This window comes from Mycteria americana, chromosome 1 (assembly GCF_035582795.1).
Source record: "Mycteria americana isolate JAX WOST 10 ecotype Jacksonville Zoo and Gardens chromosome 1, USCA_MyAme_1.0, whole genome shotgun sequence".
Taxonomy (NCBI): domain Eukaryota; kingdom Metazoa; phylum Chordata; class Aves; order Ciconiiformes; family Ciconiidae; genus Mycteria; species Mycteria americana.
Window position 1 is genome coordinate 40,317,379 of NC_134365.1, and position 24,975 is coordinate 40,342,353.

Here is a 24,975-nt window from a genome sequence, read left to right on the forward strand (position 1 = left end):
TGACCCACGGCATTAAAAGGGAGCTGTAAAAGGTGATAGACTGTGAAAGCCCAGGAGCTGTCATAAAATGTTGCCACAAATCTCTACGGAGAATGAAATAAAGCCACTGTGAAGTAAATAAAAAAATTGCAGGGGGAGAGAGTAAGCAAGATTTATAGATTTGATACATTTTATGATGAAAGGTTTTTTCCCCCTGCCTTAGTCCCATTAAGCTATTTGAGACCACTTATTTAATTAAAACTCGCTTGGAAAGAAAATCAGTTGCTGCCACCGTTTGCCTTTCTTCTTGTTGGCAATGGCGGAAGGAAGACACTTTGATGTCAAAGCAGGCGAGACATTAGACTGTGGCATGTGTGTGTCAGGCAGTGGCCTGTGGCGAAAGATGACAAATCATTTTAGCATTCAGTGACTTGGCATGAAGAAACATACTGCCTGATCCTATTACAGTCACTGCCCTCTGCAAGGAAAACTCCTAACAACAGGGATATTTTAAGGTCACTGGTAAAATAATTACTTAGACCTAAACCATTTTTCTTTGCTGAGTATAATCGTTCGCTGGTCTCACTGAGCAGTAAATAATAGCACCTCTGTGTGTCAGACAGTGGGTTTCAGGTGGTTTTCCTGGAGGCTCTTTGGTCTTCCTGCAGATTGAAGCGGCTGAGATTGCTCCACTGGCTCTGAGCTGTTTTGCAGAAGACACAAGATTTAGAGCTCCTGTGTGTTCAGAGGCAAAAATAAATACAGGTTTCCAGCCATGTAGCTCCATTGTGACCGGTTCTGTAGGAAATACTCCTCTTTTTATCACTAAGGTGCCCCTAAGTCCTTGCTGGATTTTTCCCAAAGGCAGGTGATGTTTTCATCTCCTCCATTTCGCCCCTCCCCAAGAGAACCAGACTAGACTGGTGCAGAGCCCTTGCTAACAGAGGCTGCTGCATGGCTATACTGCACCCTCTGACTTGGCTGGGCGCATCCTTTCCCAACTAATGGTCCTCCCATTTTAAGCTGTCCAGACCCATAGGTTGCTTGGGTTCACCTGAATGTGGGAGGAAGGGGGAGGGAGAGTGATAGCTTGTAACTGCTACTGCAATGTCCGCAGTTAATGAACTTACTACCTTTTCTAGCTGATGCCAACACCTGTGTTAGCACGAGTGAGCAGAGACCTTTACTGTAAATTTTAAGGCAGTCTTACATTTTGATTCAGCTCTTCAGTTTAGCTTTATATTGATATTTTGAATCCAGAACATTAACAACACATTGGTCGTGGGCTCCAAAAGCTCATTTATTACAGAAGGGCTGTGAAAGCCATCACAATAGTGTCTGTGGTTCAGTAAAGACTAGCTACAGAGCTCTGCAAAAATCCTTTTTTCCAAGACATCAGAAGCTGCCTTCTGCTTTAGAGGAAAAGGATAAAGACAGGGACTTGGGAGCAAGGAAACAGCAGCAAATGCTTTTCCCAGTCTCTGACAAAAGTGTCAGCTAAGGCTAAGGACTGAGAAAATATTGTTTAATGACAGTCACACTCCTTTGCTTCTGGGTGATGTTGACACGGCCGTGACAGTCCTGCTGTATAAGAAATGCCTGCTGAAGCTTTGAGAGGGCTGATGGCAAGGAAGCCGTGCGCAGGACGTCGCTGCAGTGAGCACACAGCTAAGCAGAGCTGTAGGGAGGCATCGGGGCAAAGGGAGCCCTGTGGCATCTCATCCTCTGCCCCTCCACCGCTGGGCTGCCATCTCACAGGGGTGTTACATCACCGGGGATGGAGAGACACGGGGCACGACTGTCCCACCGCCTCCCCTCCTCCCCCCGGTTTTGGCCACCGCATGCCAGTGGCCAGAGACAACATGGCTGCGGTGGCAGTGGAAGCAGGGTGCCCAACAGCCTCTTTGGGGAGAAGAGATGGAGCTGGCAGACAGAGGGACGAAGGGAGCGGTTTCATGGGCACCGCTGATCGCCTGGCCTCCTCCCGGGTAGCAGCAGTGACCAGCTGGGGTTGGGTGGGGTTGCTCCCTTATGGCAGGTCACCCTCCAGAGCAGGGCTCTTTCATGCAGCCTCCCTCCAACTTGCCTAGCAATAAATCCCCATTGCTGCACGCTGCTCATCGCTGGTGAGCTTTCAACAAGGTTGGGATAGACAGATGTGTTGGGCCACTAGGCATTAGCCAGGCAAGGCAGGCTTGGGCAATTTGACAGGAAAGGGGACATGGGTTTTCTGGAGCATTATCTGCCCGCAGTTATCAAGGAATGAGCCTGGACTAGTTCCCAGAGATTCAAGAGAAAGAATTTTTAAAATAATTCTGATTATTTCTTCCAAGCTGGTACGGTAAAGAGTACTCCATCAATCACTGAGCTTGGGAACAGACTCTGAAGAACAGAGAGACCTGCAGTCTGTGACCTGTTATTAAGAACTGGAACTCCTTTCTCGTACTTTCTCATAAACCCCTCTTTCTGCCTAATTTGTTGAATGAGCAAATCTATGCTACAAAGAGCCACTTGGGCAATCTGAGGGATCTCCTAGTGCTTTAATACACTATTTAGTGAAGAAGTGCATTCAAAAAGGGCGCCAACTGATTAGCTGGCTAATAGGCAGCTGATGGGTACAACATCATAGAGGAAATAAATAAATATATATTTTTGAAGGGAAAAAAAGAGAAAAATTTCTGCAAAGGATTTGTCTTTATATTGCCTCCCCTCTGCTATGTGACTGTTTCTACCATATGGATAATTATGATAATTTATTAGATTTTTAAACATAACTGACTCCACTGCAGCAAATGAAGTTTTATAGCAGATTCTTAAAATCTCATAAGAATGAGCAAGGACCTGCAAACTGTTGCTAGAATTCCAGTGCTCTTTATACTATAAACCACTAATTTTTTCACCTTTGTATTTAAGAAATGATTTTGCAGCTCTTGGAGACCATTTAAAATCTATATGGAGTCTTATTATGGACTATTAACCCAAATGAAGATCTCTTCAAGACGTGCTAAGTAAGTAATACTTTGTTAAGATATTCACACCTTTGCTATCATATGCAAGATCTTTAACAGGTGTCATATTACACATAGCATGCAGAAATTCTGTTTCTATACACTATGTTCCTAAAAGGTTACCAAAAAAGGATGGATTTGCGAAGTGTATAAAATAGTATTTCACATTTGCAATAAATAGTTTGATTTTATCATGTCTTGTCCTTTTTCTGACCTTTCCTAACGGACATCCTTAGCAAATGTCGTTGCATCATCATCAAATAGGAGCAAAAGAGGTTCTTTTGTTTTACAGGTGTATATGGTAGACAAGAATTTGAGAGGTCTCATCTACAAAAATGGGTTTCAGAAGTTCCTCTGTATATGCAGCTCTACTGATGATCACTGCTAATGGTGTATTTTGCATTTTCATGTCCTCTTGATGTACTTTGGACACATACAAATCACACAAAGACAAAAACATTTTAGTGCTGTGTAACTAGCCAGGTTTCTGCTAATATCCTCCACGGGTGTTTAACAAGACAGTGCAGTGCAACAGATGGTAGAAATCCATCAAATACAAGTTACTTCATTTATTTGTGCTTCCTGCTCCTCTTTCCTCTTGATTTTTGTGCCCATTTATACTGGAAGAGATACTAATTCATATTGTGTGCTAGTGAAGCTTCAAGCAAACACTTCAGTATCTGTAGCAACAACACATAATGCCAATATCCAAAGAAATGCCATAATAACTAGGCTAACATGTGGTCTGAACAACATGAAAGAATTTTCTTATTGAAAAGAAGTGAATAATTAAAATGTTGGGAAGAGGGCAGTATTAAAGAAGCTGCTGTCAGATTTTCTCAGGCGAGAATATATTGAGTTTTGCTTTGTTTTTCTACTTACTGTCACTTGCTGCTGGAATTCCTGTATTAAATAAATGAGTAAATTAACATAAAATGTCCTCTGCCCATAGAATGAATGTGTAGAGAGCTGCTGTGATATCTCACAGTCTCTTTCATGAGAGAAATTGCAATAATTAAAAGTTAATCTAGTGAGAGAGATACCACTGTACTTAGCATCACTCAGTGTGGGTTGTGGAAATATACTTTAAAGGAGACTCTTTTATCTCTGGAAGTCACGTGGTAGAATACTTCAGAAGATTACAAATGAATTTGTCTGCAGGATAAAGCCTGCTGCCCTGACAGATTAATTCTCCGAGTACTGTAAAACTGTATTCAGAAACACTTTGCAACTTCCTTGTAATGAAATAAACATAATTTGTTATGCAGTAGTGTTCAGTTTGGTATTAGAAATATTATTATTACTGTGACTGCTATCAGCCTCAACAATTCTTTTATTGCTGGAAGGCACAGACACACAAAAGCAAACTGATGTCACGGCGTGGGACTTGTCAGTCGGAAGATGGGATCAACAAAGCAACCAGGAATAGGGTCTCCAGGAACTGGGCTCAAAAGCCAACACCTAGATTGACTAGGAGAGCTTTCTCTTAAGACCTGCCTCTCCAAAGTGCTACTTATCTTGTTCATCTGAAATGGGCTGGGTGGGTTACTTACACATGCTAACGTAGCTTCAGCTTAAGTGAAAACTAAATGGTCAAAAGGGCAATAGCAGAAGGAGAGGTGCTTGATTTTGCTCTATGGACTGGCTCTTCTGAAGTCAGTGTCATTCTGCTCCACAAGATGACCAGGCTTTCAAAACTTCTTGCACAATGTCAAGCATTTGATATTAGATAATTTCCTATCTTGCCTAAAAATGGAGCTGATTGCACAGCCATTTGCATAATCATCCTTGTGTACATCCAGGATGCTGTAAAACTGTGATTTCTTTTCTTTTTTAATGAAGAAGTTATGTTAACAGAATTTTTTATTATTGTGGACATTGAAGAATATTGATGGTCGATAAATCGTCTGTGCTTTATAATGTATATTAATGTCTCCTGCACTTCTTAGGGAGTTAGATTTGAGAAAGAGGGATCTTTTCTCACATTGGAATGTTTCTTTTATAAGAATGCCAAAAGTGTTTATTTGTATTAGAGTTAATAACGCATCTTTGTTTGTACAAAAGGCAGGTTTGTGCTCTCAGTCAAGATTTTTGAGGTATCACTGGAAGCATCATAAACTCATGTTCTTTATGGCTTAAGGGGCTAGGTTTTCAGTGAGTGGTGTTACATTTCTGGGAGTAGCAAATGATAACTCTTGTTCCCTGCATGGAAAGATAATAATAACAGCAACAATAATAACAACAATAACAACAATAATAACAACAATAATACATAACAATGGACAATACACATAACAGTACAACTGAACCATTCTGTTTCTCCCATTTAATAATAATGAGGACAGCTTTGCTTATTCTTTGAAGAAATTCTCTGTACAAATGTATTTTGATTTGTGTATATGAAAAACCACCTGTAAGAATGGTAATCCAGATTAGTGCACGACTAAGAGAATAACACTGTGCAGTAATGACTGATGCAAAGCTGTGGTGCAATTTACCATATACAACACTGTTAGAGGTGTGATTAAACCATGCTGCAACTGATGGGAGAAATGATACCTTTCATTATCTGTATACAAATTAAAGGGGGCCTCAAACCAAAATGTAGACCCATGTTACCACCAAATGCAACTGGGACTGTAAGGATGGAGGATTTTCTTGAGCTATGTCTTGGGCAGAGGGATTTGTAGGAGTATCTGCTTGTATGAGAGAGAAAGGGAAAGATGAGACAGAAGAGATTCAAAGAACGAGATGGAGACTAAGAACAGACAGAAAAGCATTTGCAGGGAAAAGTGTTTGGAAAAGGCAAGTTCTTTTGAGTTAGGTATTATCTGGAAAGGACTTGGAATGGTTGTTGTTGCTGTATTTGTGAGAATAGGATTATTAGTATTTGTGCATAAAAAAGGATTACATCAGGATGGCTGACCACCATCAATTTTTTTTTTAAAGGGAACAACTCACATGAGTTCTTTTTCTTATTGAACTAGTTTTAGTTCAAAAAAAACTTAATAATACTTACTGCTATTAAAAATGGTACTTGATACACATGTGAAAAGCATAAAACTGAGGACTTTACTCTGTGACCCAGGTGGTCCTGCCAGTCCTATATTAAAGTTATCTCTGACTTTCCCCCCTTGCATACTTCAGTGCTAAATGTTTCCCTTAGAACTTCATTTGTTCACTGTGCAGATATTGATTAAGCAGAAAAAAAAAGGAGTATAAAAATGGAAAGTAGCATCCAGGAAAAAAGAATAGTGAGTTTAGTGAACCAACAGAGATGACAACTAGCCTTTCCTTTTTCTGTGGACAAGCCCAATCATTTCCACCTGAACTGCAACAAACCCTCTCATTCTCTGCTTTCTGCGACTTTTCACTTAGAAAAAATGCCTAAACAGTCTGGGTAGCTTTTGCAAAATAAGTACTACACTGTGTTTGTTTACCTTGGTTCAAATTCGAAAGTCTCATTGCTTCCCCAGACATGAGGTTTAGTCTGTGAGCCAAGAGTGGATGAAACAAACACTATGCTCATCGTGTCGCTGCTGAGCCAGCACATGGCCCAGAACACACATGGGCATCGAACGGTGCTAGCCTGGGAATTTATCCTTCACACTCCTCTGGGTGAATCCATGCTTTGACTACTTTAGTGAGGTGATGGAAAACTTTTCCTGCCATGGTGAGTGTGGGTGCATTTCCAATCAAGGTAACGCAGGTGTAAATGCTAGTGGAGACAAGACTCCTGGGGGAGTCTTGGCCTGGCACTTTCAAGGTCACTTTGGGAGGTATAACAGAGTAATCCCTCTCTTTTGTGGAACTGGAACTGCTCTGGTTTCAATGCTACTTCAGCATTTTTTACCATCTACACAACTGAGTAAAGGATTTGGATTACTTTTCAGAAATGCCTCTCTGCTGCACTGAACTTGCAGAGCATTGCCACCATGAGTGTGCCAAGCTGGAGAAGACAGAAGGAGACAAGGAGAAGAAATGGCCACTCTAAAGTGGGAGGCATTCCTATGCCCAGTGGAGTGACGTCCATACCAACTAGGTAATGCTGGACAGAAGATTAATAAAACAGTATTTCTATCACATTGGGAAATGGTTGGTACTTGCAAAAACTTTTCCATAAGACCAGCTTCACCTCGCAGAGCAGAACGTAGCAATAACTGGCAGCCTTGATTGAAGTCTGGCTTTGAATCTCTGTGTCATTGAGCAAAAATAAAGAAAAATCAGCCCATTAAAGCCACATCTTCCATTTTTATAGCAACTTCAGTCTGAAAGAATGAAGACCTTTGAAAAATTCATTATTTAAATTTTATCACGTGACCACATGTTATGAGGAAGGAGGAAGAAGTCTTATGAATTTCAGTTTAGAGATGGATAAATTAAGGTGCATGGAGGGTACCCAGGTCCAAAGCAGAATTGTGAATAAACCATAGGATTCCTGAATCCTCACCCTATGCTTTTCACTGTTACTATTTGGAGTATTTTGTGGAGCTATTTTTGGAGTCTCATCAGGTAAAAGGATTCTTGACTTTTAACTACAGGTTTGTCAGAGCTACAAAGTTTGTTTGGCTTTCAGGGGGTTAATTTTCAGGTGAAAATGTGTTTTGTATTTTTATTTCCTGATTTCTGAGTTCAGGTTTGGCATCTCTGCCGCCTTCCAACTAGGAATTAACATGTTGTACTATTTTTAATCACACTCTGGATCTATCCCTGGCTTGTTTCTAAAGATAAACTAAACCACATGTCAATCCTTACATAAGTTGGTGAGGCCATTTCAGTTTTTTTGTTTCTTCCGCTTAGTATTAAGTTACATTTATATGCACTTTCAGAAAACGTAGAAGCATTATTTATTTTATATGAAACAGCAGAATCTGCCTAGTTGGGCAGCTTGTTTGCAGAATCAGTCTTACGGTCAAAGTGGACAACTGTAAACTAATGTGCTCGAAGGGGAAATTTCTTTTTAATCCTTGTCATTTAATAGTTAATAGAGAATTTATATATTTATATTCTTTATTCATTTGTATCTTCCCTGATTAGGATAAAGGTTTGGGGTTTTTTTTGAACACGGTAGAGAATTTGCCATTCTTGTTATATTGTGTCAATGAGTTCTGCAGGTTGTGTATAGATACTGCTGTGTATAAAAGGAATTTCTTCCCCAAATTTATACTTTTTGGTATTCAAGCCTTGACTTTTAATTAAGGAATACAGGGCATTAATCAGCATTCACTTTTTAGACATCATTTTAAGCTCTTATTTCTGATGCTGATTTAGTGCATTGACAAGTCAAACAGAGGAGAGGCCTATGAAGTGGTTTGAGGTTTTGATGCTGCAACAGATTTGTTGCGTGATTTCAGCACATCATTTGAGTCATTCCAAGACAAACAGGAAAGAATCAATATATGTGATATAGATAAGAGTTTGGTAAGGCTTTTGAAATTCCCTCCTATGATATCTCATAAAAAAGGGAGGGACACACTCTCTAGCATAAACTACTGCAAAGACAATACAAGACTGATATGAAAACCATGCTCAAACCATGGGTTTGGATGGCTAATTGTTAAAGTAAAGCATCTCATCTCAGAGGATCATTCTGGTTCTGATAATGTGCAATACTTTAATTAATGACTTGGCTGATGGAATAGGGAGTGCACTTATCAAATTTGCAAGATATGAAGGGCCATCAACATTTTTTTTCAGAACAAGATTAGAATTCAGTAAGAATCAATGGACATAGAAGAAAGCTCACAAGTGAAGTCACACACAAGCTGGAGAAAGACTGGTTAAGCAGCATTCTGCTGCCGTAAGAAAAAACAGCAAGGGATCTTTGCTGGAATGTATAAGCAGGTGTGTGATATGTTAAAGCCAGTGCTGTTCAGACCTCAGCTGGAGTGCTATGCCCAGACTTGAGCACTGTTCTTCTACAAGGATGAGGACCCACAGGAAGAAGCCCAGAGAGAATAACAAAAACAACTGGAAGTCTAAAAGCCATCACCTATGAGGAAATATTAAAATAACTGTGTTTATTCTTTGAGAAAACAGAGGGGATAGATGATGCCATCAAATACCCTGAAGATTGTTGCTTCCTGCATCCACTGAGATAAGCTCATTACCTCTTGTCCTACACTGCAGCAAAGGAGATTAAGTTAGACTTTGGAAAATATTTCTTACTCCAAGGTTAGTTCGGCACTGGAATGTACTGCTTAGGGAGGCTGTGCTGTCTTCCACCACTGGAAGTTTTGAGAAAGAGCTTCAGGAGCAGTTAACATCAATCCTGCCTATTTGCTATTATTTTGGGGTTTTTTAGTGGGTAGATTTGAAGAAAAATACAGACCTCATTGGTTTTAACGTTATATCAGTTGAATCAGGGAAAGCAGCAAAAAGAACTGTAGTTTTAGGACTCCCATAAGCTGGCTGCTTATTTATGCCAATGTACCAATTAGATCTGCTTTCCAAATGCTTAGCTAAATGTTGAAGAAATATGCCTGACTGGGGGATTCTTGTCTATACTATGGTTCCGGGAACTGCTAGCACTGGTTCAGCTGAGCTAGTAGAAGGGGGAAAAAAAATCTCTAAAATAGATAAGATTTATAGTCTCTGTATCTTTTTTGTACATAGTGGATCATTCTTTGTTTCTTTTCACTGTGCAATGGGGTTGCAATGCATGTGTGACTTCTATTAATAGATTCATCCTTTGGTTTGGTTGAGTTTATTGTTTTATAACATCTTCATTGAAAGGGAGGTAATAATTGCAGTTTATTCAATATTAAAAAAAAATAAATAAAAGAAACAAGTAGGAAGTACCACAGGCAAGTAGAAAATAAGATTTCAAAGTTTATCTGCTCTATTTATCCATGAAATTTTTGAGACATCCTCTCCCACCACACACTTGAACATCTTCTATAAAGAGAACAATCATCTCATTCTTTTATTCCTCCCAACCTGTAGGAGGAAAAATTTGATTAGCTGGCATTTGTGTTTGTGCGTATAGATGAGAAATTTTAATTAAAGTCAGATCAAAGAAAAATGCTGCACTTGGCTTCTTTAAAGTCCTGCAGCCATTCTTGCCTTCAATAGAGAAGACTGCCATGGTCTGGGGCTACCTTCTGTGAAACACCTTTGTCTCTTGTGCTTTTACCTCCCTGAAATAGATTTCTTAGGTCCAGTGGATTGTAACTATTAGTGAAGGAAACAGCCACATTTGAAGACACAGTCTCTCAGGCAGATGGTTCAAATGCAATAGGAGACCTGGACAGACAGAGATACAGCTCAGGGGCACTCTGTGCAGTGAGGGAACTGTTTGCAATGATGTTTACCACATTTTGCACTTTTTTGCACTGGAGAGAAGCTACGCAAGTGAGACTATCAGCTCTTAGTATATAGATTGCTGTGGCCAAGCCTGTGCCAAGACACCTATCCAGCTTTCTGTCTAGCTGGAGAATGGGAATTTCTAATTTGGGCATTTAACCACACTGAGGAGTTCAAAAGGAACAGATGAACTGATTTAACAAGCCGAGTGAATAGATTTGATGGGAGCAGCAAATACTGGTGTTCATTAGAAACAACACAGTTTCAGCAAAGTCCATCCTCCAGATTTCGGACATTGTACAGTTTTGTTGAATGGTCCTGTCAGACTACATCTATTTAATCAGAGACAGCACACATGGCATATGTTATTCCACCAAAGCTGTAAACTGTACATCACTTTCCACTGGCAACAGTGACTTTGCTCATTTAGAACAATGGTGATGCATGGTTTTGTCTCTAAAAGGACTTCAGTTCCCCTGATAGCCAGGGACCCAAGTACACTAAAAGGCCTTAATTGCCCTAATCAGCCTCATCTGGGACCCCTACTCAGGCACCTTCTTCCCATAGTGGGAAGGGACTCCAGGGTGCCATTTAAGCTCAGGCTCAGGCCACCAGGATTTGCCTGTGCTGTGCCTTGGGTGAGCCTATCTTGGTTGCTCCCTCCTTGGATGAGCCTCAGACCTACATTACAGGTGTAGGTCTACATAGAGGTCTGTAGTTCTGTCTCTTGCTCTTCCTGTCAAGATTACCCAGATGGATCCTGGACTTGATTTGACATCTCACCTTGTGTGATGGTCACTAGGTGTATGACAAAGGCTGTTGCTATCACCAACCTAGCCCTGCTCTTGACTGTGGGGTTACCCATTGGTGGGGTTACCCTTGGTTCCCAGCTCATGATGCCTGGAGGAATAGCCCTGCTCTGATGTGCAGCTCAGGGAGGAACCAAGGGTTGGATAAAAGTACTCTTTTAAAATAGATTTGTTTCAAAAAAATGCTTAATTCTCTTATTTATGTTTCTGGATTTAATCCAATTTTTTTCAACTTTTAATTTGAACCATGCAAGTTATATTTTCTGCAGTTTGCTGCTGCCTGACTTTTAAAGTATTACATACAGCAAAATACAGGAGTACTTTGACAAAATAAATCTGTTGGTGATTAATTTTAGCACAGTCAAATGTCTTTGGAACTGTATTGCTTTTATTTCTTGAAATGCAAGATGTCTAATCTGGTTAAGATAGCAGATTGTCATGCCAAGTACAGTCGTTGTACAGGATTAAGAACTATAGGATTACAGATCCTAATTATAGACTCTTGTCAGTTTACTATGTCTTAATACATTATTTTCAACTTCTGATTCCACTTGTCATGTCTCTTTTGCAATCATGTTTTTAATGAACTTTCTGATGCATTTTCTAATTTGGTAAACCTGTATTCTGATAGTACTGCCTGGGTTCTATTGCATGTCAATATTAGCAAATTAAATCATTTTAAAGGTCAGAGCTCTTCAAACTGAATATCTCTGTTCTATAAGGCTTTTCACAACAAACTTCAAATTATAATGCTATTTGAATGTTTCACTTCTTGTACTGCTTGGTTTCTTAGCTTTCAGATTGCTTCCAGAAAAGCTGTGGATGCTGGTTTTCTGTAGCCATTTTTGCTGCTTGAGCCCCCTTGTAGTCAGTGTAGAGTTACATACTGAAAAGGAATTTAGAAGATATTACTATTTATAGGTAATACATTTACTTTACGATGAATGGCATTGATACATTTGTGTTTTGACATTCTCTTAGTCATATTTATTTGCCCTCAATGAACTTCTTACTTGGTGGATGCTAGGGTGAATGTGCCACAGAGAACATTATTTGGCTGTGGCTATGTCCTGCAGGACTGGCCAAACAGGATTCTTTCACATTCAGTGGAAAGCTGTCAAGATAATTAACGTTTCAATTATTGACTGGAATGTGGCCTAGATTCCTTAACTGATGAATGGGACAAGATCTTGTTTACATTAGTTTTTTGCTAAAGTTCCTCACCATTGCAGCCCATGTACCAGTTCAGCTGCACTAACAACGATGAAAGTACATCATCCAGCCAAGACTGCTGTCATGTGAAGAATATTTTTTGGCAATCTAATTGGACCAGTGGTAAAATGGAGTCTTGGTTATAGTAGCTTTCCAACATTTTGCCTACGGCTTTTAAAGACACAGAAAATGCAAAACAGTACAGACCAGGACTTCAGAAGGGAAAAAAGTGAAGGCTGCATGTTAACCTCTGGAAAGCTGGAAAATTGCCTGAACTACCCTGGTTGTGTCAGGGTGGCAGTAATGATGGCTTAAGGACATAAGCAAACCAAGATGAGAGGTAGTAGTAGTATCTCTTTACCGGACAAACTAGCAGAGCTGGAAAAACACATCTTTTTAGCAGGTGAGCCCTATTTTAGCTCTATATGTGGCCTTATTTCACAAGTCTTGTGCATGTAAATGACAGCTGAGTCTTTAATTATTACATATACATCAGGCAGGCTTGGCACCTGATTTGGGGCAGTGCATGCCCCATGAGTGAAAATCACTGGATAATGATCTGGCATGTCTCATTTTCTCATTTTTAATTGTGTAATCCTGTGCCTTTGTTACTGTACGCCATTAAATACAGAATTATTAACTTCCTTGTGTTTTTCACAGTAACAAAACATTCAGACTTTAATAGCCCTGTCCTCACCTGCCCTTGAACAGAAGCAATGTTTTAACCCTCTCTTCTGGGTGGTGAGCGGGGGCACAGAAATGTTGGCTGTCTCTCCTGAGGCCATGAGCGTTTGCAGCCTGCCTGTTGGCAGCCTCCCTTCTTGTGAAATGCGGTGCCTGGCAGCACTCGTGCCCTGCACTGTGTCAGCCGTGAGCCTCGAAGTACCTCTCCAGCCAGGCCCTAAGGAAGCGATCTAACAGCATTTCGTGGTCAGAGCGTTCACCATGAGCCGCCCTGCGCTGCTTGTAGCGGAGGGATGGAGGCTGCCCCTGACCCACACATCCTGGCTGTGTAACGCAACTACCTGCTTTCAGCCTCGGGCCTCCTCCTTGCTAGACCTTCTGGCCCCTGAAACCCCATCATCTGTTGGCAGCGTGGCTGACTACCAGGAGTGCGAAGGAAACACCTCTCTGATGCTCTCCCTCAGAAGTATTTTGAGTCACTAGCGGGTGTTTTGAGGGCAGACTGTGAGGCCCAGGCACCACGGCTGACAGGAGGCTGCTCTGGCTGGCCTTGCGCCCCAGCTCCTGGAGCGGGACCCGGCCTCCGCAGGGGCACAGCCTCTGCCCCGGCGGCAGGGAGGCTGCCGTGCGCGAGGCCTCGCCCGCCTCTCCTCAGAGCACCACACCCACCCCTGCGCCGGCGCCCGAGGGCGGTTACCGCCATCGCCGCTAGGGGGCGGCGGGGGTCGCGCACACCTGCCCCCCACCCCCCTGCGGGCGGTGCGTCCGCGGGGCGCATGCGCGGCGGCTGCCCAGCGCCCCGCCCCCCCCCCCCCCCCCCCCAGGTTGGCTGAGGGGACGCGGTGCGGCGGCGGCGGCCGCTCTCGCTGGGCTCGGCAGGTACGTGGTGGCGGGGCTGCGCGGCCCCGGCCCCGCTGGCGGGACGGGGGGTGGCCGGCCGGGCCGCGGCTCCCCGATAGCGCCGTCGCACCTGCCCGCCGCCGAGCTCCCGGGAGCCTGTGCCCGGGCGGGCGGAGCCGGCGCCGCCTGGGAGGGTTGCCCCTCGCCGGGGCGCGGTGGCGGGGGGGCGGGCAGGCGGGCTTCCCCACGCCGGACCCGTCGCCCGCCCGCTGTGGCCGCCCCGGCTGCGTGGGCTGGGGTGGAGGGTCGTGTGTGTCGTCCCGTACCCCCCCCCCCCTCCTCCGGAAGAGCGCGGGGGCAGGTGGCGGCTCGGGCTGTGCTGTTGTGGCCGTCTGCGGTGGGAAGGCGCCGCTGGCCCGGGCACCCCCGGCTCCGCCGGGGTTTGCGTGGGTGCGGAGGGAGCAGCTGGCGGCAGGGATGCGCTTGGCCCCAAATCCAGTCACGGTCCAAGCCAAAACTGGGCAAAACTACTTCTCGGGGGTCACCCCGGAAAGTGCCGGGCGCACCTGCCCCGGGAGAGCAGGCGGTGGCGGTGGACAAAGAGCCGTCGCGCTCCCGGAGCCGGCGGCTCGGGGCAGCCGTCCTCCCCTCGAGGGCCGCCAGCGCGGGGGCGGCGGGGGCGGCCCTTCCGAGGCGTCGTGGGGCCGGTGGGGAAGGGCGTCCGGGCAGGAATGACTAAAATGAGGAGAGGGGGGTTGCGGGAAGAGGCTGAGCTGGCGCTGAAATCTTCTCCTCCGCTCCCAAACCTCTCGGCCGGTGCGGCGGGAGGGGAGAGCGCCGAGAGAGGCGGCGGGGGAAGGGAAGCGGAGGGTAGGGCAGGCTGGCTCGGTGGGTTCACAGACTTCGCCCCCCTCCGCCTAGGCGCGGGGCGGCGGTGCCAGAAGCAGCGCGGTTGGAGACCGGAGGGGAGTTCGAGTTCTGCTTTGTGGGGCTGCGGAGCTGCGCTCGCCTGTAGTGTTTCCGGTTGCTTTAAGGTCTTCGAGTAATATTGAGGTCGCCGATAAGTAGCCTTGTAAGCTGTAGTAGTTAAGTAGCAGGGATTTCAGTTAACCTTAATTTCGTAATGCAGTTACGTTAGAGAATAAGGCGCAGAAAGGAAATTCTGGTTATAAGTTGATTGCAAGTGATGAGCTGTGCAGAAATTTGTGCTGCTTAAGTGCTGATGCTCCACTAGTTCCCTAAGAGTCGCAGGGCTCTGGAAGCAGGAGGACACCCAGTAGCCAAATCCTCGATGATAACCTCCATGCTTCTCTTGCTGACAAAAAGCAACAGTGTTTTCATCGGTTTGAGAGTGTTGTCTGTTTTGTTTGCAGATAGCGTAATAAGCTTTATATTGCTTGATTTGTTCACCGTGTTCATTTGTAAGCATGTTCTTAGGAAGTATCAAAAACAGTGATCTAGATAGCTAAAATAATTAATCTTCCACAGACTTGCCATAACTGTGAAATTATCAGCTTCTCTTTTGAAGCAGATGTAGGGTTACTCAGTCTAGAAGCATGTATTGGCAGCTACCATCTGTTCAAATATTTGTATTTCTCAGTAAAATATAGGGCAAAACCTGAGGTCTTCTTGCTTTAATATTTTTATTGTTTTTATTATAGGTCTGTTTAATGAGTTCTGGGGAGGGTTAAAGTCAGGCCTTCTGTATTTCTGTCTTGGCAGTCATTCTTCTGCTGTGCTTGGTTAATATTACCTAGTGAGCAAAGAAGGATAAATAATTTACCATTCTCATTATGCTTTTAATAAATAACAAATGGGAATGCCCCTCACAGCTGCAACTGAAATATCCTTCTTGTTACACTATATTTAAAAGGGGATTTTTTTCTGTAGAAAAACAGTCACAATAAGCCTTTTGATTATAGACTGCAGCTATCTTCATAGCTTTTATTGACTTGATTTAAAATTCATGTGAAATGCCAAATGAGCTGGTCTCTCACTGTTCCACTTACGTTTATGGTTTTTCCCAGAAAAGAAATGTGTACTTGGAATTTTTATTTTTAAAGATCCTTTTAAATATGGCATTTAAAATCTTGTCCACTGTAACTTGACTAAAACTTGTATTAGACACTTTAGTAACGCTTAATAATATGCTAACCATTTTTTTAGAAATTAAGAAAATGTTTCTTTAAATACATTTGCACATACATTTAGAAAGCTTTACATACCGTGAAAATTGTGATCATTTTTACTTAAGTTTATTGATTGAGTATTTTCAGTGTTAATTGAAAATGAGAGGACCTTTGGGTCCAAGTCTTGGCAAGAATGACACTGCAGTCACAGTCACTGTGATCAGGCTTAAACCTGAGGTGGGATTGTAAAGTTGTTTCCAAGATAAAGCAGAACAATGCTTTGTCTTAAAAAGAACAGCGTCTGCAAAGAGAATCATATTTGCAGGTAAATTAACTTGGTTTAGAGAGTCTTTGTGAACCGAACGGCATTCTTTGAATGTTTGTTTACAGTAAAAGTTTGCAGTATTCTACTCTGCAAAGCACTGATTTTTCTCTCTAGTAAGAGGTGTACTATCTACCAGACTCTAAACGATGTTTATTTATAGGTTTCGCAAGCACTTCATAAATATAGGTCGTTGAATCTTGTGTGTGTGCTGCTTGTTTCTGTAAGAGAGACACTTGCTGTCGGCACCTGTATTTTTCTAGTTGAAGATATTCCTATAATAAAGTTTTCAAAAGAGATTTTTTTAAATTATCAGTTCAGCAAAACCAGAATTTTTTTAACTTTATAAAACCCTGCTATCAAATAGACTACATGTTTCTTTTAAAACAGTGTGAAATAGTGTTTAACATGAGAATAAAGAATAGAAAAACATCCACATCATAGCATTATATGACAACACTAGTGGGAATGGAATAGAAAAATATTCTCCTGTTGAACCAAGTGTGGTTTTGCTAGCTCTTAAATTCTGTAGACTCGCCTAACTTAAATTTTACCTTCTATTTACCATCTTGCCTAATTTACCATCTGTTGGTAAATATGTAGTGTAAGGTCACTCACAAATAAAAGTAGACTATGTGAAGACTGGAGTAGTTCAATGCTTTCTTTTCTCTCATATCTTACTGCCTCCAAAAAAAATTTGTTGTATATTAGGGCTCCTGAAGTAGAAAGTTCTATCATAATTGCAAAATTGTGAAGGTGGGAATTGCTTTTTGCAAACCTTAAGGGAATTTCTATCCCAAATCTTGAACTGTGGTTGTGCAATGAACTGGCATCGATAACAGCGTTTAAACTTGCTTGAATTCTGTGGCTAAGCTTAAATATAAAACAGTTTAAGGAAAAAAAAAATCCATCCAACTTTTTTGTCCCGTGCCAACATCTGATGAGTATCTCATACTGGATAGGTGTATTTGAATTGGTTTTGAACTTTAAATTAGTGTCCATATATGCCTTACAAGAATTTTACTTTTTAAACTGCCTGCTTGCATCCAATAAGTATAGGTATGGAGTAGCAGTACTTAATTGGACAGCTTCTTTAAAAGGTATTTATTAGTCCACTACTCTAATTCCCTATGGAGTTCTTTAGAGCTTAAAACATATTACATTCCAGACTGTATAATGCCAAATATTTCAAAACTTTTTTTTTTTAACCCACTGAGAAGAATGCAAGCCCAGTGGCAGGTTAATGTCAGTCCTTTTGAGGCACTACTACAAAAAATCCACTTTCCTATCCCCTCCCAAATTAACTGAAGCAGATGTTGGAGTCTAATAAATGAAGTCCTTGAGACTTTATTACATTTTGAGATGCCTCCTTCGTGAAGATTAAAACCCTGTAGCTAATAGGCACCTTTTTTGGTAAATGCTAACTAGAATTTACTTTTCATTAAAATGTTTAGAAACAGTAACTTCTTTTTCCTCATGTGATATTTTTTCACTTGAGCAGGTAACTTCTGTTGTGATGGTGCTCTTTACTGTTAAAGCTAAAAATGAGATTTTTGATGTGTCAAATGTTTGGTGCTGGTGTTGCTTTCAAATGGGCTATAACAATTAGGAGATTGTTCAAAGTTCTCCTCTTCAACCTGTCTTGTATTTAAAAGCAATCTGTGAAAGACAAACTCCAGAGTTAGTAGTAGGTGGTTTTCAACAATACATTTTTTTTTTTTTTCCAAAAGAAAACAAGCCACAATAAACTACTGCTTTTCAGGGAGCTTTTTAGTATTTAGTTATTGACTGCTTTGATTCAGACAAGTAGCTGAACACCTCTTAGAGTAATAACAGGAAAATTAGATTAAGCGTTTTGATTTGACTGCTGTTGAAAATGTTCACAGTTCTTGATTCCTGTTAGAAGCTATAGAAACGTGTTAAACTGACCATTGTTAAACTGATTTATTTGTAGTTTGTTTTTGTTTAATAGTAGAGAAGATAACAGACTTGAGCACAGTTTCCTCATGAAGTTATGCGGGTAGTCAGCAGTGCAAGTGTGGCAATGGAGAGGTAATAAAAAGCTGCAACATTTTGACAGTTTCCACCAAATTTGCATTATTTCCAGATGAAAATATAAGGAAATTAATTTATTTTGTTGTTTCATCCTGATTTATTACAGTACTTGAATTTTGTACGTCATCCAAATTACATACTATCAACTAAGATAAAAATAATCACGTGTTTGGTAGGCACTAATGCTATTCCAAGCTTTCACCATATATTAATGTGGTAGAAAAAGTATTAAAAATAATGGCTTTATTTAATAAGTGTGCTGCCCTGAAATGTCAGAATATCAGCTTTTGTTCACAGTAGCAGAATTACTATTAAAGAGTGCTGTGTCAACACTGTGGGTTTTTTACACACTGTCAGCTTGGCTCCTAGTAAAGCTCTCTGCTTACCATGCGCTTCATGTTCCTTCACAGCAAGGCTGTTCATTGCTGCCTTAGTCAATAATATGAGCCCCCCCCCAGCTTTAACCAAGCCGGTAATCTTTAATGACACTGAAATGTAATGTGTTTTTTTCCCCCTTCCTTTTGTTTACCATTACTTTGAAGAGCTCTTTCCCAAAAGAGAGCTTTTATTTTTAGGACTGCCTAGATTTTTGCATGTATATGGTTTCATTAATGCATAACGTGTGTTCAGCTGACGTCTTGGTAACAACGTAATGGTGTTGGTGAGTCTTGAAACTGAGATATTTAATATGGGCTTCTTTGTCTTGTATGGGTGGTGTAGCCAGCTTCTGCCTGCTCACTGCTAAGTGAGAAGTAACGCTAGGAAAGAAAAAAGTTGTGAATGGAAAGTGTTTTACACAGATGGTATGCTTACGAGTGCCCATTTGACAGGCTATGGGAAAAGTTTAGCTGAGGGACTTTATTTTCAGCTCTTCCAGGAATAACTTGTATAACTTTTTTACTTACTGTATCAGAAAGAGCTTGTTTTTTGATAACTGACAAGACATGCATGGATTTATTTATTCATAGATCTCTCTTGTCTGTTTAGGCTGAGATTGATATTTAATGTATAAGCAGAGTGATAGTCTTACAAATAAAATTTCATAATCTTTTTGGTGGGTTTTTTTTTTTTACTATTAAAAACACTGCAGGATATAGGCAGGTTAGGTGGAAAAGCTGGAGGAAAGGAGTTAAGTGGAACATTTCTCATAGGAGTAGGAGCATGTAGGTAAGACAGTGGTTGGGGGTTTTTTTGTTGTTTTTTTGTTTTTTGTTTTTTGTTTGTTTGGTTGGTTTTTTTTTTTGCTACTTTGCTTATTGTAGATTGATGTGATTGTCCGGAGGGGGAGCTAGAAATGCATTTGAACATTTGGAAGATAATAAGCAGGCTTCTAATAATTTTTCTCTGTGTGAGCCAGCGTGACTTTCTGCACTTCATAACGTAGCTGAATTTGTGTAAATTATCATAAAGATATGGAATAGGGCGTCTTTGGACCTGTCGCTTACTTGATGCACTTAAAGTATTTGCTCCAAACAGCCCTAAGATTTGTACGGAAATAGTAAAGTACGTTAAAAACTGACAAGTAAGTTTTTCCTGAGCCTTTTTTTCTTGGAAATGGCTAAATAGTATTCTTTTAAAAATCAGTTTGGGGAAAAAAAACTTTTATAGAAAATTTCAGCCCTAGGGGGTATGCAGCTGAAAACAGCCGGTGGTACTGGTGATGTGAAATACTATGGTACCACTATTGAACATCAAGTCAGATTGTGAGTTTTCAGTGGAACTATGAACGTGTCTTTCAAACTTGAAATGGAAACTAGTGAACAGAAGGGAACATGTGGCAGAAGAGTTGTTCCTGTTTTGCTCTCAGCTATGTTCTCAGTCTTTGCTTCTGTTGGGTAGTTTTTGGTGCACTCTCCTAGGTGCTGTAGGCATAGAAAAGGCAAGGTATCCAGGCAGCCTTTCTACATCCGTTTTCAGAAGCATGCATCTTCTGTTAATTGTGAAGATTGGAATTCAAAGGATCGGGAATGGGAAGAGATATCTCGGCAGCATTGCCAATATAGTAGTATAGGGTATGGCTTGCTTGGTGGTTGAAAAAGAGGAGAGTGGTGGGAACAATGAAAGCTAATGTGTTTGTGTAGATATGAGCCTGACTTTGAGGCTGGAAAAATGGATATTTTTCAGCTGGGCTGGTGAACTTTAAAGGACTGTTTCTGCAATTTTATTTTTTCAAGATGGCAGTATTTTAGCTTATTAAATAGAAAACAATGATGTGTAATAGGTGCATTGTAGAGCTGAAAACATTTTTGATATGTAACCTTGAAGAAATACCCTGTAGCTCTGGCAGTCCCTCCATTGAAATTTGACTCAACAGGCTTTGTCATCACATAGAACATGTAATTAGAATGCTTGTAATAGTTAAGAAGATCTATAGGGAAAACAAACAAGAATCTTTTTCAAACTTACTTAAACTCAAAGATAAGCTGTTCATCTCTGTGTTATGGTGGAAAAGCTCCAAAGCACAAAACTGTGATAGTGTTTTCTTGTGTAAATCATGTTTGTGCAACTGCTGTTGATAGTTCAAAATAAAACAAATTTCCGCATAAAACAGAAAGAAACCCCAAAACAAAAAAATACCCCTTTTTATTTCTGTAAGGTCCTTTTTGTCCCTTAAGTCTGGGAAGTTTCTTAGAGGTGGTTGATTTTTTTTTTTGTGTGGGAGCAATTAACAGAGATAGAGAAAAAATAATAACATATTATTGCTGTCTGAACAAATGAATTTCTTCCACATGTACCTGATAATGTGGTAAAGCAACTTTTTTAACACATATGTATACACACTCAGTACAATACTTGAGAGACAAACCAGTTTTGAAGAGTGTTCTTTGAGTTTAAGATGATCAAAAAGTATTGATGTAACTAAAACATTACTGCATATGCTAATTTGGGGATTCCATTCTTGGTATTTTCTGTGTGTTTTATGAAGTAGCTAATGAACTGGACATACACAGAAGTAGATGACATCATCTCTTCATGGCTATGACCATCATCTTTCTAGAACTTCTCTCTGCCTTGTCTTTTCAGTTGTAAGATCCAAGCAGATTTCTCTGTAAAATGCAATGTATTATTTCATTTAGATGCTACAGTTCCTTTTTTGCATGTGAAGTACCTTTGTGAAGCCTTAATTTTCTCTATTCTTTATTTATATAACATGGAAAATGTTTTTTTGCAGTGAATAATGACTGCTAAGTAATTTCTTCACAAATTTCTCCATACTACTTCCAGTTTATAGTTTTGAGTCATGCAAAGATTTTTGTGATCTCTGATAAATTGCTGGAAAATAGGAGCTTTCTATTGGGGCTTGTAAAATTCATGTGTTGTACTTGTTTTCTGTTGATCTTATGAAAAACATATGGAATTAAAGAAAATAAAAATAAAATTAAAAGATATTGTCAGTTAAATTGCCAGTTCATAGTATACTTTTGCCTGTAATATATTTTTGTATGATACTTATTCACAATTGTCATCATCACTTAACCATGAGATTAATCAAATACACATCATCATACTTCATGAGAAGTCTTATTGGCTAGTTCTATCATTTCAGTGAACTGTGACAAGATCGGATGTGTAATTTAACCAAAACTGCTATGGACTCTAATTTATTTAAAGGTTCACTGATTTCTGTCTCTAGATTATTTGCTTCGTTGAGATTAAAAGTGGAAGCTTTAGGTTTTACTATTTTTTTCCTTACTGGTTCCTAGGTCTCCCTGACTTTCATGAATGTAATACATTTGTGTTTTGACACAAAACAGCTCTAGGGTGTGTTAAGGATGACTTTGTTTTATGATATAGACCATGTCCTTGATTTCATCATCCCATTTAGATGCAGAGTCTGCTATTTGATCTTCTGGACTCAACAGTCCAATGTGTGGAAAAAACATTTTTGGTGGCTGAAGTTGGTACTTTTGCAAGATTAGTCCACAGTTTCCATTATATCATGAAGTATTCTGAACGTATGTGTTTGGGTTTTTTTAAATTCAAATAGTTGTCAGATATAATTAAATATTTCCTGTTTGCGTTCTGATAATGTGGTTATTTAATTCAGGGTTTCATATGATGAGGCTTTTATTATGGCCAGTGACCCCTTGGAAGGCTTTCATGAAGTGAACCTCGCTTCGCCTACTACACCGGATCTTCTTGGAGTAAATGAGCCAGGGACTCAGGAACAAACTACCTCACCCAGTGTTATCTACCGACCACATCCTTCTGTTGTGTCCTCCACACCAATCCAACCCAATGCATTAAATGTTTCTGACCTTCCCACACAACCTGTTTATTCATCTCCCAGACAACTGAATTGTGGAGAAGCATCAGGTGTCAGGTAGGTTCTGTGTGTCTTTTTATTTAAATTGCTGATGTTTGTTGCATATAAACTGCTTGCTTTACTAAAGATAGAATTTTAATATTACTTACAATGTTGTAATATTAAATTGTGTCCGTAACGGTACATTCAACACCATTACTGCCATTTCTAAAATATTTGTTCTTAATGTATTATATAAATAAAAAATATATCACTCTCTTTACAGCATCAATGTTACCGACGCAGTACTTTGTTCTACCTCTGGACCCCAGGGTGGGTCATTCAATCACAATAATTCCAGAAAGGAGAGCAATAACGCAGAGAGAGAGTTTTTGCAGGGTGCTACAGTAGCAGATGTTGCTGAAGGAAATGAAGATATTTTTGGGTTGAGTACAGACAGTTTATCTCACTTACGGAGCCCATCTGTACTGGAAGTAAGAGAAAAGGGCTATGAAAGATTGAAAGAAGAACTTGCAAAAGCTCAGAGGGTAAGGCTCGTTGTCTTGTCTCCTCCTGCTTTTCCTCTCTTCAAAGTGGTTCTAATATTGCAGAATGATAGATGGGCCAGAAGGTGCAGTCTGAGTCTACTCATTTCTTACAGAATTATTAGGATGTAATTATTTTATGTAAAGTTATTCTGAATGTGTGCAGTGCTGATGTCTTAGAATTATTCCTTGATAGTGTTTTTTTTTCTAGTGCTGCTGTTACTTAGCCATGGAAAGCTTTTGCTGCAATATCTGGTTAAACACGCTTTTTCTTTGAAATGTAGACTATTCCTTCATTCTGACATTTGAGAATAAGAGTAATTTGCTGTCATTCCATTGTTACTGTATAAGTATTTATAGATGCTGATTATATACCTTTTGAGTCTTCTTTCTCCTAGAGTATAAAAGTGTAGCATGTGTCATGGAATATATAAATGCTTTAGAACAGGGGTGTTTGTGATGTTTCATAGCGGAATGCCTGCATAGGAAAGAAGCAATAAAGATATCACTGGTGTTCTTTAGAGTACTGTTACACCACACTTCAAATTGAATATGGATACCTTTGAAGATACTGTGGCTCAATTCATTAATATTTGTAAAGCGCTTTGTCTTGTTTGGATGGATGGTGCTATATAAATGCAAAGCCATTATTTATCATTTTAACATCCCTCTGTGCTTGAACTTTCGCATAGATTTTGTACTATTTGTATCTGTGCCCTTTTCTCTCCTCTACATGATTCCGTTCTTGTTTAGATTTAAGCTCACCTTGTCTTGTGTTTGAACTTGTTTTCCTCTGTTACCTCATCTTGTTGAATGTAGTCATCAATTCTGTCGTAGTTGCATTTGCTGTTGTTAATGTGAATCTTAAATATGGATTCTGACATCACTTCTTCTGTTGATTGTTTTATTGCTGAGTAGTTGTTTCCTTTGCTAATGTGTTCATTTGCTTAGCATTTAACCACTGAAAGAAAACATTAACCTGAGCTAAGTTTGAGGACCTTGCATGGGAATATATAATCCTAGCAGTTAAACTTGGAATCTTAGAAAGTAAGAACAAATTAAAGTTTAAACTTTAGAAAAGCTTCTGACAGTATACCAAAGTACAGGTAATGTACTTGAAAACCACAACTCAGATCTGCTACTGTTACCTTGGAATTATCTGAAAATCTTATTCCATTGTATACCACTTTGTCTCTTAAAGATTGAAATGTTTCCTATTTCACTCTGAAGTTTGTTAAGGTCGTTTTTAAGGAAATGGCGTTAAGGCTGCTAGGACATACTAACTGCAGGTTATGTATTTTCAAACCCTTTTGGTCTTCTTAACAAAAGCGATTCAGCACTAACTTGAGACTGTTGATGTCAAAGTTCTTGCTAATTCTCAACTCATTGGGTTGATTCTTAACCAGTGTTATACTGGATGGATAACTTATTTTGTCTGCTTGTCCTAAACTGCTCAGTAACATAGGAGTCTTTACAGACTGTACAACGATAAACCCTATTCCTTCTGGAATATCTACTTTCTTCCACTTCGTGTATGAGGGCTATTTTTTTCTATCCCTAATTCATCTCTGATTGCTTTTTTCCAAAAGTCATGGCTGTTCACATAGGGTTGTGCCCACTCTGTGATATTCAGTATGTCATGCAGTCTCTAAACTTTTATTTCCAAGTATATTCACTTTTGTTGATGAGTACTCGGTTTAAAAATCTGTAGGGGTATAATTAATAGGTAGTGCCAGTCGATAGCTGGTTGTTTTTTGCATAATGGTTTTAAGTTCTCTGTAAGTCTGTGCTGTTTATTAGGAATAGCAAGAAAAATGAGAATTACAATTTGCACTTGAATT

At 40.3% G+C, this 24,975-nt stretch overlaps 1 protein-coding gene across 2 annotated transcripts in view; it reads left to right on the top strand.

Moving 5' to 3' along the window:
• Nucleotides 1-13,813: 13,813 nt before the first annotated feature.
• The window catches only part of RAB3IP (RAB3A interacting protein), a 34,339-nt gene continuing 23,177 nt past the window's right edge, over nucleotides 13,814-24,975 (top strand). The window contains exons 1-4 of one of the 2 annotated variants that reach the window (XM_075495518.1): nucleotides 13,827-13,876; nucleotides 21,270-21,369; nucleotides 22,392-22,667; nucleotides 22,876-23,137. In XM_075495518.1, the coding sequence (XP_075351633.1) occupies nucleotides 21,317-21,369; nucleotides 22,392-22,667; nucleotides 22,876-23,137 (591 nt within the window). In that variant the 5' untranslated portion in view covers nucleotides 13,827-13,876; nucleotides 21,270-21,316. Of the gene's footprint in view, nucleotides 13,877-21,269; nucleotides 21,370-22,391; nucleotides 22,668-22,875; nucleotides 23,138-24,975 lie in introns of both variants that reach the window. The other variant, XM_075495526.1, reaches the window with a different exon arrangement.